Here is a 17733-nt window from a genome sequence, read left to right as displayed (position 1 = left end):
ACGACCATGTCGCTACTTCTTCATCTAACAGGCATCATGGATAGGAATTACTCTGCATCGAAGATATTCAAATTGATTTACCCTGAAACCCATGAAACACTATCGGCAGCTAGTCATACGAGCCAAAGATCGTGCAAGTGAAAGGACACAAAACCTTTGCCACCGTATAAACTAACCAACCATCGTAGAAGATAGATGTTTACGGGATCCGACTGGTCAATGGTTTGCCAAATCTTGTCCATACTTTTAACGATTTGCACACACAAACACACACACGGTCACACGACCGATAAGACGGCTGGAGGGTCTTGTTTGCACACAAAGTGTTTGAGCCGCGTGCTGCACGAAAGCGTACGTGCAGGAACGTATCGCCCGTAAGTCTGGCTGTAGCTTTCGTTTGAAGTAGTCACCGTGCGGATAGGTGTGATGCATGGTACACACGGAAGCATTCCCACATTTGGCACAGCGCCGATAAAAATGCTAGCCCCCCTGCTTGCAACGCACGACATTCGTCATGTTTTGACAGCTTCGCAGAAGAAAGATATTACGCAAACGGGACCGGTTTTAATCCCAATCCCCTGTTGTGTGTTCATGCTCCCCTCCGAGGCAAGCCCCGTCTGTTCTTTCGCATCGCGAATAATCACCCGAAAGGAGTGGCCACTGGACACTTCTTCAAGCGGGAAGACAAAAAGGAACGTCGTCTTCGTCGTCATTACCAAATGAAAAGGTCCCCAGCCACCAAGAAACACCTTTCTCTTTGCTGCCTGAAAGTGAAATGATTGCTGGATGATGCATTTTGATGGATGTCAATCAACCAGATTTCGTTGTACGTCCTCCTGTCGGTCGTGATAACAGGAAAAGGTTAGAGATGAAGGGTGGATGAGATGTTATCAATGGTCTAGTGAGATTTGATTGCAGGTGTTGCAGCTAATTCTAGGATGGAAAGACGCTACTCTAATATTGCAAGCTGTGATCTAGCCATTTTAACCATACTGGTCCACAGCACATCCATCTACAGTGACCAATTATTTAGTTTTCTCACTATTTCCCACAAAAGGGGGAAGGTGCGGCTGGACAACTTTCGCCGACACTAGATAAAAATATTGATACAGGGCCGTACAGTGGGTTGTGCCGGTTTTCCTTCTATAGCCACAGGGAGGGCTGCAAAAATTATGGCAATATACTAACGCTATCGATGACACGATGCGAAGCTGTGCGACGAGGCTGAGAAGTCGCTAACTAATGATAGCCTTCCCAGAAGGCCTGATGGACACAGCTTCATGGACGTTGATGCTAGAGCAAGAGCAGTAGCAGCAAAATGGGCGTTTCTATTTTTGCAAAGCTGCAGATATCAGCTCAGAAACACTTTCGATTTTTTGACACCGCACGTAATTCCATTGTACATGCTATGATACTCTGTTTTCTGTTTGCATTTTTAATGGCATGTTGCAAAATTCGATCGCAACAAAATGTAGATCGCATGCTCTAACGATAGGATCGCCAGGAGTAAAATACAAACTACCAATTTTCGTGCAGATAAATCTTCCGAAAATGTCGTTTATGCAAACAAATTCCACAAACGTTGGACAACATCATCTACATTAATTTACCAAAATCTATGATTGGAACTTCAGAACCGAATAATACTCAACCGACTATTTCAGATCTTACTTACTGTTATAAAGCCTTTGTATTAAGTCCTGTAAATAGGTCACCACATCATAAGATTACTCACCTGAAAGAGAGAAAAGAATGTAGGGTTAAATACATTTCATAACGTTCAAATATTGATTAACAGTGTAGAATTCATACAGCATTTGGAACTATAGACTTGAGAGCACTTGAGAGCTTTAATCATGAATTTAGAATTAATTATCTGAAGCTTTTCATCGCAAGCCTAATTAAACCACTCACTAGACAACATGACACATTTAATCCAACATAAATAATGCAATCAGGCAAGTACAATCTATGGCACTAGGCCAAACAAACACGATCTGATTAATAGTAACCTAGACCTCACGTTTGCTACGGCTCTCCTCCTAAAATGCCAAACAATCTAGGTTACAAGAAGTCGAAAAGACAAAAAACAGGAAGAAATGACAACACACAGCCACAACACTTTCAATGCATCGAGGTTGACACTGCAGTTCCCGACCCTCTTCTCCTCCGACACGGTTGCAACAATTGCATAAAAAAGAACAAGACGCATGACAGTGGTTAAGCAAGATCAAGTATCATTACGTGTCGGCCAGGGTCTTGCGAACATAATTAGCACCGTTTAAGCCTCTGATGTGACACTGCCGTCGTCGTCTTCGTTGCGATTGACCTACCTTTCTCACCTCCCGTTGCACCGGGCGAGTTGCTGTGTACCACTTTCAGGTAGGGCAGCCCGTTGGTTCCTCGCGCCACATAGTACGGATAGTCGGGATACTCTCCCGACAGGCTGCGCTTGTCCTCTTCGTCGATAAAAACGGACGGATCGGGGTGGATCCGGTCGGTGTTGCTTTTCGCCAGCGATTCCAAGCTAACACCGTACAGCGCCTTCACTAGGGGCGTTTCTATTGATTCGCACGATCGCTGAAGATCGGGCACGCTGCCACCCAGCCGTTCGCGCATTCTTCGCATCCGATCGGATGCTTCCAGCTCCAGTTCCAAAAAGCTTGGTGGCTCTTGTTCGCTCTCCTCCACGCTGCCGCTGCTGCTGTGAAAGAGCGCCCTTGCTCGACCCAAGGAGGATCTTCTTCTCGTAGCATCTGCCGACGGCGCCTCACCTTCCGAGGCACCGCTGGTGATGACGGTGGCATTGCTACCACTTTCCTCGCTAATACTTCTTAAGTAGTTTGAACTATCGTTTAAGGATGGCGGCACGTTGCAAAATACTGGCGTCTGGTTCGACTCGTTGTACTGTAGGAAGCGCCGCAGCTGGCGGAACTGGAAATGCTTGCTCTGCAGGTGCCGCTCGAGCACGGTGAACGTGTTCTGGAACCCGCGGCTCGAATCGCTCGGCCGGCTGGAGATGGACGCCGGTTCCGTCGCCTCGTCTGCCAGCAGGCCACCCTGGTATTCATCGGCACTAGCGGCACCGATCAGCGAAGAGAGCGAGCTGGCCCGTCCGACCCCAGACGCTCGCGATCTAGCATCTCCGGGCCGCAGTGGCGTACTGTTTACAAACCCATTACCACTCTGTCCGCCAACGTCTGCCAGCGGTTCACTGCTGAACAGCTTCCGGTAAACTTCATCCTCATCGGCTGTTGCATTTCGGACGGCAAAGGCTGCGGCGGATACACTTTCGCGAATCGCACTTGAATCGGTAGTGTCGACTACCGGAGGCACTGTAGACATTATTGCTGCAGGACTGGGACACACTTCCGAACGCTTGACGGATCACATTCTTCCAGAGCGAAGCACGTCGTTACCAACCAGCAGCCAACCACTCTAGGTCGAATCTCGTGACCAACTAACTGTGTGCGCGCGCACCAGGACCAGGACACGTCTTGCACTTTTGATCACTTGTGCACAATAATAATTATAGCTGCCGCCGGGTCACTTCCCTCCATGGACGTACACACACACACACGCACACAATCACTCTTCAAGCCGCTTTTCCGACCATCCACTGCACATTCTCTGTGGAGTCACACACTATTGGGGATCGAAACTGGTTCCCTTCTGCTGTGGCGTGTGGATGTAATTTCCCTTTTTTCGTTGGTGGGGAGGAAATAAAAAAAAAACACTCTTTTGTTAGGAACAGAGCCCGGTCGTGCTGTGCGATTCACAGATGGCATTCGGACACAGAAGACAACAGCAGCAGTAGCAACAGCAGCAGCAGCAAGTTCGAACATGAAGAACTACAATCTTTTGCACCACAAAAAAAGCATACATAGACAGGAGCTGGAATGATCCCTGCATTGGATCACTTGTTTACGTTGTTCACTTTCGTTGCTCCTTCAGGAAGATGAAATAACATCTCCAGAAGTGGAAAAAGCAACTCTGCCGTTTCGCATAATAATAAACGCACAATACCATATCCGATGAGCTGTAAAAAGGGCTCAATGGAAATCGGAAACCTTTCAGTGGTTGTTTCAGTATGGTTTCCTCACCTACATCTCTTACAGCTAGCTAGTTGAAGCACACTTGAGGAGTTTTACAAAAAGGGAATCGAATGAAATTTAATCCCAGGTTAAATGTCACGTGCCGCCTGATCTGTTACAAGCCCGGCACAACTGACATGCAGACGCATCGACGAAACATCGCCATCGAAATGAATAATGCAGCTGCAGACGGGGGTTTTCACCATGATTGGTCCGAATCGACATAACAAGAACATGGTGGAGCATTACAACGTGAAATACTACGGTGCAAGAATGCGAATGTTGGTGCGTACGTGCCGAACGGCATGGCGCAGCAGCAGGTACTACACTACACTCTTTTGGAGGGAAAATTGCCGGACATTTGGTTTATCAGGTGAAACAAGAATGAAGCAACAAGGTGAACCAGCAACGTGCATTTTTTTGCGATTGATTACCTCGTTATCAAGGAAATTATAGCCTCGGTTGTTTGTCTGAAATTACCTTTTGGATTTGTTGTTGCAAATAACCGATGTATTCTGGGGACTTGAAGTCCAGTGAGTCCAGATGAAAAAAAGGTTCTTTTAACATATTTTTAATTCAAAAGAGTGGTAATTTCTAAATTTAGGGAGTGCTAACACTATTTTCTGTTTCGGCTTGACTAACTGTTTATTAGAAAACTTTCCAATAAGTATATGATCCTTTTCCATTCAGATAAAACACCATCTTTTATGATTTCCATTAGTGGCCATATGTCATGTCGGCTTCTATCAAAAACGACACTTAATTATAGTTACTCGGTCACACACCTAAATTGTGTTTGCATATTGATAACCTGATCCATCGCATATCAATTTTTTCCATCGAGAGCCCTAACATAATCGCGTCACAGATAGCAACTGAGCAGAACCGATCATCTGTCGTTCCCCACTTATTTTTGGGGGGAGAAAAGCTGGGTGGCTTAATACAAATCGACCCCGTCTGTGTTGTTGGGAGGAAAACACTGCTGTCATCCATATCTGATGCTATGTGGTTCGATACAGTTTTTTTCGGTAGAAACTTGACCACCTGCCATCACCCGAATGGTCCCGTTAATGGGGGTATCCGTCGTGCTTTAATCGATGTCATTAGCGACGACGCAGTGAGCATGAAATGAAAAGTTTCCACCAAACTGCTTCGAAATACATGGGAAGGTTTCTTTTTTGTTGTAAGCGATCTTAGTGTGTATCCACCCTCGTAAGATGTGTGCCGCTTACGGTAGGGGAACGAAGTATAGCAGGGCCACCCCGGCTGTGATTGTCTTGCAAGTAGGTTACAAAAAAAAAAAGTAGGTCGATTAAAAGGAACAATGTCTGACCCAACAATATTGATTTCAAATTAATAATAAGTTAAAAGTTTCTTCACATTTGAACTTGTCCGTTGACAGTAAAATAAGTTCATTGATACTGGAAAACAGTTCCAATTCTTCTCCTTTGAGATAACCACAGCAAGAAACGGTGCACAGCAACGGAAGGGCTATCGATTACATTGTGAGCACCATTGACTCCAATAAAGTTGTATTTCTTCCATTCGATACGGCTCGGAAAACAACACAACGACGAAGCCTAGGAGGAGATTAGGTAGCGAAATTAATCGTCAGCAATAAAAGGCGATTAAACTGTGACCAATTGTGTGCCGATTGACGGGCGGTTTTGCTCCTTCCACTCAGCTCTAATTTGCATGCTTTGGCGTGAATTGGCTTGTACTAGTAGATCATTCGAACTCAACGCTCGGCAGTATCAAAGTCATCCGGCAGGAGCATTGGCAAAGAAGTTGTGAGAAGTTACGCCCACCGGTGAGATTGAAATTACATCCCCCCGACTGACCGACGACTCAAGCAAGTGTGTTCACCTTTAGATCGTGTTACCGCCCGCTTGTTCGCAAATCTTTGCTAAGCGAAGAAAATCGATACTGGACGGACTAGGTTTTCCATGTTTTTTTTTTTTTCCTTGGGCTCACCTCAACACTGCGTGATATACCACATTCAGGCTGGAAGTGTATATGGTACACTCTTTTTTATCGTGCGTTTGTTGACATTTCAGCGTTCGGGACGGTGAAGCTTTTAGCTCAGCGACCATTTTGTGGCACCATTTTGTGAGGGGATGTAATAATAACAGAAACCACCAACAAAGTCGATATCATTTTAGGTTAATAGCGAAAGGTTAGGGGGATAAAAGTAACAGGCCAATTTTTCCTAACTCATCATGGAATCATTTGTTATTTCTTTTACACAAAAAACCCGCATTTCCCTTTCTATTTATTGGAGATCGATTGATATGCGAAAGGAAACTGTTAGAACATTTTAGAAGGTTCGTAAAATATTTGCCCAACATAAACCATCAACAATCACGTGTCTTTTCCCCACGATGGCTTAACTAGATCAGCGAATGTAACGCACTCCCTCTCCTTAGGAAAGCGTTTAACGCTACTGTTTTCTACTGCATCACCACGATACGCTTTCAAAATGCATTTCAATCAGGCCCTGTTGGTTAACATGACACTCGCGTCGGGTGGTTGGCTGTGGCGACAAAAACGAAAACGTTCAAGGTAAAATGGAAAATAGTTTGATTTTCTTTTACAGCCTGACCACTCTCCAAATGCGACGAAGCACACATTTATAGGATCAATTAAATAATAGTTTTTTACCACAAGAAACCAACCTCTGATTCGTGGGTAAATTAACGTTTTTGTTGCAGGAAGAAGAGGTATAACAAATACCGCCGTGGATGCAACGACATTTACTATTCCGCTATTGCCGTGCTTAAAGCACACTTTAGCATTATCTTATCACTGGCCTGCCCTATCATTAATCCATCCAATATCTGTCATCGTACCAATAAAAGTTGCCTGCCTTCCTACCCCCCGTTTTCGCCGGCGTGGTAAAAGGCGAGCATGAGCGTATTATTGTGGCCACTAAAAAAATCCCCATAACTTCCCTGATCGATGCGCTTTTCATCGTGCAAATTGCATCGTGATGGTGTGATCGATCGTCCGGGCTTGTGCATGACTATGCAAAGAATCTGGGTCAGTTTAGAGAGGACACCAGTCATCACGGGATGCCACACAACAATTCCAATAGCTTTTCTTCCCTAATTAAGACTTAATTACCAGAGACCTGACGGAGCTCCGACAGCGCAGCGACGCTGAATACGCAACACGAGAAACAGGCGCATTTTTAGGCAAATTTAATGGGCATTTCGGGTGGAGATTTTTATGATCCGGTAATGCAACGATCGAACCGATCCGTTCCGCAATCACTCACCGCAATCGTTGTGTAGAAAAAATAAGAAGGAAACACACCGAAAGACGATCACGGAACGATGAATGTACACAAAAGGCTTGATAGATTTGGCGTAGTTGCGCATAGAAAACGCGCAACATGCGGGGCTGTGCCGCCGGCCAACGATATCGATAGCCAACGATACGCGTCCACGATCATCACGAGCAGCGTCGTACGAGGAAGCTACAATTAGCCGCGTTATTATCAGTGGACGCGCTTTTGAAACTATTACTGCTCCAGTGGAGGCTGAATACACACACGCAACGCTATCATGATGGCAATCATTTAACACACTCTAAACGTTTGAGAGAGTCTTTCGATTGAGGTGTTTCTGTGTTTCGTACCTTCGTTTCGTACTCTTTCTTACCTACTTTACGGAAGCATAAATGCAATCTACAACACCTACACCTACCACAAAAAGAAACCAAAGCCGAAGATGCACGCGCAACATGAAACTGCATGTGATGATCATCCGTATGCAAGCGTGTGTGGGCAGCAGTTAGTGAGGAGTAGAGTATTTTTTGGAACATTCAACATTCTGCGGGGACAGCTCCCGGTAGGTAAATTGATCGCATATGTGACGGAATGCACCATAAAATGCCGATTGACCATTTACCCGGGATGAGCGTGCTGTAGTTTATGTTTCATGCAACTGTCACTGTCCTATGTTGAACAGTACAGTAAGCTGACAGGTTACCTTTTAATCTGGATCATTTCTTTCTGTCTTTGTGTGTATGTCTGACGTTAAACCGCAACGTGATTTACGATGAATGCACGGCTGTGCAGTTCGTCCGAGATGATCGTTGCGATCACACGGTCACGGATTATGTGGTCACTTGTTGCGCCACCTACACACAGCACCACGGCGAGCTCATTAGCTCTCGCCTTGGACTTTATTGGGGGTGCAGTTTTTGTTATAGGCTTTATGGTTTGGTAAGCTGATATGGGTTTTAATGCATACTATATAGATGCAGAGATAGGAGTTTTTTTTCTTAGCAGCCTTCGAATGATATTGGTAATATTGAAGCCAACGTTATTGCTGCTATGACGATGTTCGATGTATTCGATAAGCATTAAATAACAATTCATCTGCAACCCTGATCTACGTAAACATCGTTCAAACTGACTCCGTCTATTCTCGGACGATCAGTACCAACGGAAGCTCTCTATCGAATTCCAGACATCCGTTCGGTGGTATTTCCTAAAATAGCATCACAGCTTCCATTTCATCCAATCCCAAGGGATGCTATCCTCTCCCAGTAAAGGTTTTGTGTAAACATTATCTGAAGATAATCACAAGCATATGAGTACCGACTCTCTGAATTCTTCACTTGGTCTTGGCATGAATAAAATATTCTCATCTTCTAAAGCGTTTCCCTTTGCATTACGTCAGAACCCTCAAGATCTTCATGAAGAGTACTTTGTTTAGGACTCAGCATCTTCCGAGACGTTGTCTATTTGTACACAGCAAACGAGAACAAACAAATGGAAGGAAAAGAGCGTCCCCGAGCTCATATCTCCAAAACCATAGCTAAAAATGTCCAAACATTCAGTGCAAACATTTACCTCCAGGAAGCCTAACTTCCGCTTTTGGAACTATATTTTGGGGTATCATGGTTTCATGTTCCTTCTCAACACCCAGTTCCATAGTTTCAGGGCACGAGGTCATAACTCTGTCGTCAGGTAAAATTGTTGAGGATGTTCATCTTACCAATTCCAATAGCGCCACCCATGACGCCCCTATAATTTCAATTTATAGGTCACAAATGCGGGAACATCATGTCTTTTCGACATAAAGCAGAAGCCTGGACAACTTTAACGGTTATGCTTGATGTTTCACTGACGTCAGGAACATGACCATATATATGCAATTCAACCGACGAAGACGACCATGGCAATGGGAGAGAAACGAAAATGTAAACGCCTCGTAAACGCTTCGAAAGCGACCCAAGTCAATAGAATAATAATGCCGGCGACTAATGATCCGGACAGCATTTTTCTTCCGCCTGTACCTCGTAGAAGGAGAAGGTGCAAATTATAAAATCACGAAAATTCATTAACACCCGGTGGCCTGGATGATGGTTTGGTTTGACATCTCTCGCAAGATGTGCATGGCGATTCGAAAGCCCTTTTCAAGGCACGGAAGGAAAGGGTCAACTTGTAATGAAAAAAAAACGATGATGATTTTACTAATAGCTAAGGCAAGGAAGAACACACCAGCGGACTCCAAAAAAAAAAAGGGTGTAGTAAAAAAGCTATCAAGCAATGTGCCGACAATGGCTAACGGTTATGATAATGGGTCTTGTCAAACATGTAATTGACATCATTTCTGTGCAGTTTTACATTCTCTCCTGTACCCATGCTGGTTCGAGATTAAGGGTCTAAGGTGGAACATCGCTTAACCTTCTATTAAAGCCACCTTCAAAGTCACATCAAAGAAGTGTCGATGAATTAGTTGACACCTTTTTTTAATTTTTAGTCAGGCTGTCTATTAAAATGTATGTCTTGCTTTGTACTCAACATTACCATTTATATAGGCTCTATCAGGTAGGCGAAGATGAAGAAATATGACTATGGTATAAATTTTAAATTAAATAAAGCTCTAAAGAGAAACCAGGTTTATGTGCAATCTTATGCGATGTTCGCAAGATGCTGTGTGTTCAATGAGTCAAACCAGTTTAATAAAAAAAAATGATGTAAAACTTATTTTAGAGCTCATTTTCAATTTTAACCTCATTGCTCAAGGTATTCCAAATCTTCTTAAATAAAAGGAATCAAAATCTTCTTTACATTAGTGTCAATAACTACCAAATTATTGTGCCGTTACGTGCGACTAGTTGAAAACAAATATTTTTTCCTAGCAAAAACGTGACATCACACACTGCTTGAAAATCACCCTTTTTATTTACACGTAAAGAAAAAAGAAGGTGCAAAGTTATAACAGGTAAACTACACGGGTACTTGTTTTTATCAATGTGTTATTTCACACACTCAAACAGTGTGCAAAATCCAGGGATTAGAAAGATGTCGTGTCACAGGGTGTGGGGCTGTTTGTAGTCGGAATTTGTTTACTCATCCAACCCCTCATCATTCCCAACACATCACAGCTGATGTGGTTTTTAAGTGTGCACTTTTGCTGTTTCTTTTTCCGCCTCTTCTTCCCCGAGTGTAGGCGAGTAACAAGCGTCACCAATTAACTTAACCATGCCACCCAGCAGATCAGTCGCCCCACGTTCAAGGGTGCCTATTATCTTAACCGGTGGCATTACAAAGTCTTCCTTGCTGCCCCTTTCCCACCTGTGTAGCCTCTCCCCAGAGTGATGAAGAGATAGAGTCGTTTTAAACCCGTGATACACCTAATCTTATCGCCACCACACACACACACACACGAGTTTTGATGATAATGCCGGTACCTTGTGTCTGGAGATAAAAAGAAAACAAGGTTTCGCCTTCAAACCGTATCAACATCATGGAGAAAAACGAGGAAAAAGTAGTACGAATGCGATCACCGATCAAGTTGTAGAGGGCGGAGGGTGAAAAGGAAATTTGTTTGAGGAACCGAGATTTTCCCTTTTTTCCCCTCATCCACCACAACAACGCCTCATCAACACCCACAATATCGATACTGTTGGGCCAGTGGCCAACCCCCCTTCAGTGAAAAGATACACACGGAACACGCAAAAAGATGATCGTGTGTTATGCTGCATGTTACAGTTTTTTTTTTTCATCAAGACCATTAACACCGGCGGCAGGCAGTAGCAATCGAATGTGTTTGACTCCTTTTTCCGCAAGCTAACATATCACATGCCGTACCCGAACGGTAGTAGTTTTTGTTTTTGCTCGATTGCATCGACCCCAACGCTACACTGTTGGGGAAGGAACGCTTGGCGAGGTGAGTTTGTCGGGTTGGAAAATCACTCCACCTCTCAAGAAAAGCCAAGGCCGTCGTCACTACCCCCAAACGCTTGAGGGAGGCAACATGAGAGGCTCTGCCGGATGAGTGGTGGTGCTTCAATTTTTTTTCCCTCTCATCGGTCGGATGCGTTCAACCGACTCCCGCCGATGGAGGCTCCAAATTTCTCTCCATTGGGTTTTCGTCCTCACGGCGTCCGAAAACGGTGTGTGATCGACACACACAATTTCCCCGCGCACGCTCCTCAATGGGTGAGGTGGTGATGTTGGCCCGTTACAACCAAAACCAATAGTCACCGCCACCGAAAGAGAGAAAGAGAGAGAGAGAGAGATTTGCTCCGTCCACGCGTAATGAAACTGAAAATACGACAGAAACAACGAAAAGCCGAGGAGGAGGGTGGGGCTCCACAATGACGTTTTGGGGAGGGTGCTTCGGTTTCAATGCGCTTTCTACACGGTCGAAAATGGACACAGGCTGACATACGCGACCACTGATACCTGAAGGTGGTGGGTGGTGTCCGCAAAGCCCGCGAATGTTCTCCGGCATCCGATTGCTACCGTAAAAAGGTCGTTCGGTCAGGAAATGGATAACTAACAGCGATGCGTTCGCGACGTCATTGTGAGATTTTGTCCTTGAAAAACTATTGCATCTCCGTAAATTAAAGGCTCGCTCTCTCTCTCTCCTTTTTAGGAGACGATGCAACGATGCAGTTTGTAATGGATGCAATTTTGTGATGCGAAATGAGAAGAGTTCCTGCAGTATCATTTTCGTTGTTAGATTGTAATGCTGCTGCCACTGTTGCTGTTGCTGCTGCTGTTAATACGAAAATCCAGATAGAAATACAGCATCCTGGTGACTCCATGCGATTGTTTAATAGCAATTGTGTCGCTCCTTCTATTTCACTTCACAGTTTGGTAACACTTTTCCGACAGAGACACATCCAACCCAAAAGGGACACGTAACAGTAAAGCTTTTTCCGTGCTCTCTGCAGAATTGCGCCGTGTTGTTGCTAGGGAGACGCAATCGCGTACACTACACTCCTTTACAGACCTTTCGCGTGCGTCGTCCCGACTGTACGCGGTGAAAAGCGCTACCACCTTTTTTTCGACAAACCAACGGATAAAACGAAAACCCATCGAAGTATGCCTCGTTTTTGTTGTTGTTGCTTTCGGTATCGGTGATTTTCACTATCTTTTGTTTTTCACGCTCGCTTTGCACTCACTTTTCACCGGTGTAAAACCAATTTTACCATTCTAATTTTAATTCTAGCGTGCACTTTTGAAACTCTGTTTGCGATTACGTCGGTGCCGGTGTCGCGGTAAGCAGATTTTTCACGCACCGGAAATACACACCGCCGCACGAACCGCACGGAAACTAAATGGATGCACCGGGGGAGCGACGACACAGCACTGCATCGATCGGTGCACATTTAAGGCTCTTTTAGTAATGATTTTCCATCAATCATATCAGTAATGGCATAAATGCACAAACACACACACACACGTTATGCGTCGCTAAACCGGCTTTTTCTACCCTCATCAGTGCCCCAAACCAGGGGACAGGAAGAGCGTGTCAAGCCGCCGAGAAAAACGCGCAAGTAAGCACAAAACACCCTTACGGAGCGGTGTGTATTCGTAATGCGCACGGCTGTAAAGGAACAGGCCGTCGTTGCGGCGCGTCGGCTTTGCCGAGAATTTCTATAAATACACCACATCATGTACGGCCAGGCCACACATGGACCCCGTTGCGTTGGGGTTGTAAGATCCGGCGAGACGGCGAGCCCCGTGGTTTTGGGACAGCTGACGGCGGACGGTGCGACAACGCCACCACGCGCTCTTCGCCGTCGCGCGAACGACGGATTCGTTTTTGACTCACGCTCTCACTAACCGCGAAATGGACGTCAGCGACGGCTGACTGACCTCAGTGGAGCAGCGCAGCGTACACGCACGCCGGACGAGAAAAGTGAAGTACAAACACATATTCATACACAAACACGCTACACCAGGGAGGGGACCAGCGCCACACCGCTTCTTGCAACTAACTCGCTCTGTCAGCAATCTTCTAGCGGAGAGAATTTGACCACCGACAGGCTAGGTCAGAAAATTGATTAATCTGCATGGCACTCGGCAGCAACCCGCGCCCGGATGTTGTATTAGAACGAAGCATTTGTGCCACGGAGGATGCACTTACTACAGGCACGCCAAATCGTAATTCAAACGCACACCACACACACACCACGAGGTTCGTTTGCGAGGGGAAAAAGAAAACAACACGATCGCTCGGAAACGAAAAAAAAAGCAAAGTCCTTTCCTGCACCGCGGCTCAAACCTAACCTTAAACAATCCGCACCATTCCGACCGACACACCGTGTACGTGAAAACAAACTAACACTGCGAACAAAAAGGCGCCCGGCTCGAGACGCATTCCAAACGCGCTCCCTCTCTCGCGCCATCGCAGTAGGGCAGGGCTGAGCAAACGGGTTTTTGTGGAGCGAGCATGAGCGATTCAGCAAAGTCCTGCTTTGATTTTGAACAAAATGCAACATATGTTTTGATGCACTCGACATTTTAGTGAACGTTTCTATCGAAAATTATTTGTTGCCTAATGTATAAAAAGCAACTAATATATAAAAAGAGTTGGGAACAAATGTGAAATAATATTTCACTATCTTTGACCGAACATTGTTTCATCTCATGAAATTGGTTTGCAAAAGTGCGGATTATCCAGCGTGGTGATTAAAAAGGTGCGGATTACCGAGCGTGAACTGTACAATCAAATTTTAAACTTATTTTTTGTACCTTCGTAATAAGCTATTTGTTTACTCTTACTGGTAGCTAAAATTTAAGCAAAACTTGTACTTAATTTTGGCTTGTAAAATGTATATGAAAAGTTTATTATGGGATGTTAATCAATTTGAAATGTGAGGTTTATAGAATTCTCAAATATTTAAAAAAAAAAGTCGTTCTATTTTGTTCATTACTATTAAATGAGTTTATTTTGTGTAACATATATCAGAACGATATTCAAATAAAGAACGAAACTAGGATACGAAACAACAAAATTTATTTTTAAATTATTTTAAATTGTTAAAGCTTTTTTACAAATGAATGCGTTATTTTAAATATCAATTTGTGTAAAAATTGAAGATAGAAACTGATATATATTTAGCTATTTTCCAATATACGCTATTGTACGGAACCGAGCATAGCAGCATATCTGAAATTTTCGCGTTTAGTGAATTCTTAAAGGAAAAGTGTTTGTGTTATCGATTAAACGATTGAACAGTATCGAAATATTGTTAAATTTAATAATTTTACAGAAACTAGGTAGCTTTGGCGCAAATTTTATGAAATATGCGTTTCAGAAGTTAGAGAAATTCAAAAAGAACATAAAATATATCAAAACTTAACACTATTCTCAAAACAATATAAGAAGTTGTCAAATTGCTGCGCTACCTGTTACCAAAGTACAATAGTAACGAACATTTTAAAAAATCATCCTAGTCAAATGCAGATTCAATTCTCACGTACAGTTGAAGTCACATCGAGTTGCTCACCCCTGCCATGGAGTGTTTCTCTCAAATTCTCCGTCTTTTACATTCCACCACTTATACGGTGTGGTTCAGCTCCACCAACACACAGCGTGTTCGCTTCTCTCGATCGATCCGTGTTCACGCACATCCTGCTAGCTCTACGGTACACATGACGGGGCATACTCCCCCTTGGTAGCCAAAGTGTTAAACGGTCGCACAAACCCGATAGGAACCGATAGAAAGGCCGATCGGTTAGGCACTGATACCAACACATGCCCCGTTTGTGGCTCTCTCTCTCGAGAAACGTGTTTTTTCTCGCCGTTTGCTTTTTTCCACTTCCAGAACCGAGAGCAAGTACCAAAACCAGCTGACTCAACATAGAGCAAAAGCGAGAATGGGTTGATTTGATACAGCATATCGAGCGAGAATGTCACCGTACGTGAACGGTGAACATGTGATTCAACCGTCACCGGCTTCCGTGCGGAATGAATCGTGAAGGAGAGAATGCAAATTAACTGTGACAATTTTGTTCGCGTAGTGCTGCAAACAATTTTGCGCAACGACAATGCAAACACCACGTGCGAAAAAGGGTCACAATTCGTGCGTGTGTGTGTGTGTGTTTTAAATTCTAGTTCAAACTAAACGGTTCTAACTATACCACTGTAAACAGAGAGATATCGAGAGAGCCAATTAGAATGAAAGAGAGAATACCAACTCTCGACTATGTTAAGCACCTCCCCATACATATTTCACCAACATTAACTCACCCCCTTATCAATAAGGAGGGGTTGATGATCTCACTGACACAGCTTTGCGCGTTACATTCCGTCACTTCTTTCGGGAGAACAAAAAGATTATAGAAACGCTAACGCTCCGTTTCGAATCACTCCCAAGTGGACTGTTTCGGTCTCTGTTTGCATCCCTGTTACTAGGGAATTTCTAGCCCTAGTGTCTAGACAACTTCGATCGCATTCTCTTTAGATTGATTAACTCGTGGGCAATCCAGTAGGTGGAATGAACGCAGCAGCACGTGATTCCATGCGGTAACTCTCCGGTCGATTACTGCTGTGGGTAAGCCTTTGAATAAAACTAATAGAAAACCGGTCCTAAGAACGCCATAGAATGACGGTACCACCAAATCCCAGCACCGGGTAAAGTGTGGATTTTTCTGTAGACCATAGGGAGGTGCGTGCCCCCACGGGCTGGGGCTTCAAGGTATTTGGAAACACACAGGAAAACCTCCTGCAGTGTGCGTTTCCAAAAAAACAACCCCCAATACGTGCCAAAGCCAAATTTGGACTGGAAGCAGTAAAGAAAACCTTGAACATTGCTTGGAAAGAATTTGGCATCGGCACAATTGCATTCGAATAGGTTTGTTTACTGATCTGCACAGACTCACTCCACCTTAGAAACAATGGAAATAGTTCAAGGAGATGGTGGTTTTGAACGTTTGCCATAATTTTTGAAAGGCAGAACCAACTTTATTGAAAGCCAGGTTTGGACTTTTTGGTAATGCACTTCTTGGTCAGACTGGTCAGTTTCTGCTCCTGACTAAAGCTCTTCAAACACTCCATCCTTCACCTCCTACAAAACGGGTCCCGTGTTCTCGATCTGTCGCCGTTTAATGTCAAGCTAGCTTGACACAGACAAACACACACTACCGTAATCTCATTGCCGGAACCAATACCGAGGTGGAGAGGCCAGAAAACGGTGAATTTATGATTTAATGTTTCCTCACGCCACTAAACCGCCACCACGTGAATGATGGGCAGGTATTGGACACACGGAGGGTTAAACGACACCGGAACGGACAGGAGGACAGGGAATGTAACTTCAATAGACACTGTGTCATCGTTCCAACGTACCCGCTGGGCGTGTGTGTGTGTGCTTCGTGTGGAGGAGAGCTCGCCAGGCGATGATGTGTTCAGCATTTAAATTTCTTTCAACTCACTCGAAACTCTTACTCTTTGCTCGCTTGCTTGCTGCACTGACGAGAGACCTTCGACCAGTATCAGGCGAACCATTAGTCATTTACACAGAAAGTGTGCGCGAGGGGGAAGTTAAGCAGCGACAACACACAAACAGACAAAAATCCCTTTCTGAAATAACCGGTCCTCGGGCCAGATCTCGGTGGAATTCTCGGTGGCGGCGCAATGGTTCAGAGATTCATAAATGTGCATCGAACAACAACTTCATCGGATCACCGGTGAAACAGCGGTGATTCATACCCGCCGGCAAAAGTCCGTTGCGGACGGATTGGTTTGTCGGCTTTTTTGTTTGTTTTGCTGGAGTTTCGCGCAATGCATCAGTAGTATCGCGCCCGAAGCCTGCAAGAACCTGCAGTCTACTGCAGGCCGGCTTCTTTTCCGACTCATTCTTTGCGTCTGTTTTTTCCCCGACACGAACGCGGAATAATAATTCCTCCGGGGAAGGAGAACACACATTGCATATCTCATTAAACATGCATTGTTTTGTAGCATAGCTTACGCCCTTAAGTTATGTTCCTGCTACAGCTTGTGGAGGTTGTTCTTCCACCCTATCCATTCTAATTCTAACGGAGAGTTGCAGTAAGTGCTCGATGGAACGCGTGAACAAAATGCCATTTTCAACAGATCGTCTAAAGAGCATTGCTTGAAAACGTTCCCATTATGCATTATGGTGCGGAGGTATATTGTGGGTTTGTTATGATATGCACATGCCGATCTTGATGTTGCTCGCAAAAATGGGTGCGTTCTTAGGCTGTTTTGACAAAAAAGAGATCACCACATCTATGGGATCTGTTTCGCGCCATTTATCTCTCTGCCAACCTGGTGGATTGGAATGTTTCCTAGCATTTGGAACGTGGTGGAACGAAATCGTTTAAAAAATGTAGAACAGTTCTGCCCACTCTTCTAACATT

The 17733-nt window shown here is 44.5% G+C and overlaps 1 protein-coding gene across 8 annotated transcripts in view; it reads right to left on the bottom strand.

Annotated features, from left to right (window-relative positions):
• The window catches only part of LOC1275657 (trafficking kinesin-binding protein milt), a 90483-nt gene that overhangs the window by 45625 nt on the left and 27125 nt on the right, over positions 1 to 17733 (bottom strand). Inside the window, exons 1-2 of one of the 8 annotated variants that reach the window (XM_061661447.1) lie at positions 13636 to 13738; positions 2334 to 3699 (exon numbers count right to left, since the gene is read on the bottom strand). The exons of 6 other annotated variants lie outside the window; for them this stretch is intronic. In XM_061661447.1, the coding sequence (XP_061517431.1) occupies positions 2334 to 3345 (1012 nt within the window). In that variant the 5' untranslated portion in view covers positions 3346 to 3699; positions 13636 to 13738. Of the gene's footprint in view, positions 1 to 2333; positions 3700 to 13492; positions 13739 to 17733 lie in introns of those variants that run through there. One more of the 8 variants, XM_061661448.1, reaches the window with a different exon arrangement.

Source organism: Anopheles gambiae, chromosome 3 (assembly GCF_943734735.2).
Source record: "Anopheles gambiae chromosome 3, idAnoGambNW_F1_1, whole genome shotgun sequence".
NCBI classification, from domain to species: Eukaryota; Metazoa; Arthropoda; class Insecta; order Diptera; family Culicidae; genus Anopheles; species Anopheles gambiae.
The sequence above is the reverse complement of the archived record's forward strand: the minus strand, read 5'-3'. Positions and strand labels throughout refer to the sequence as shown.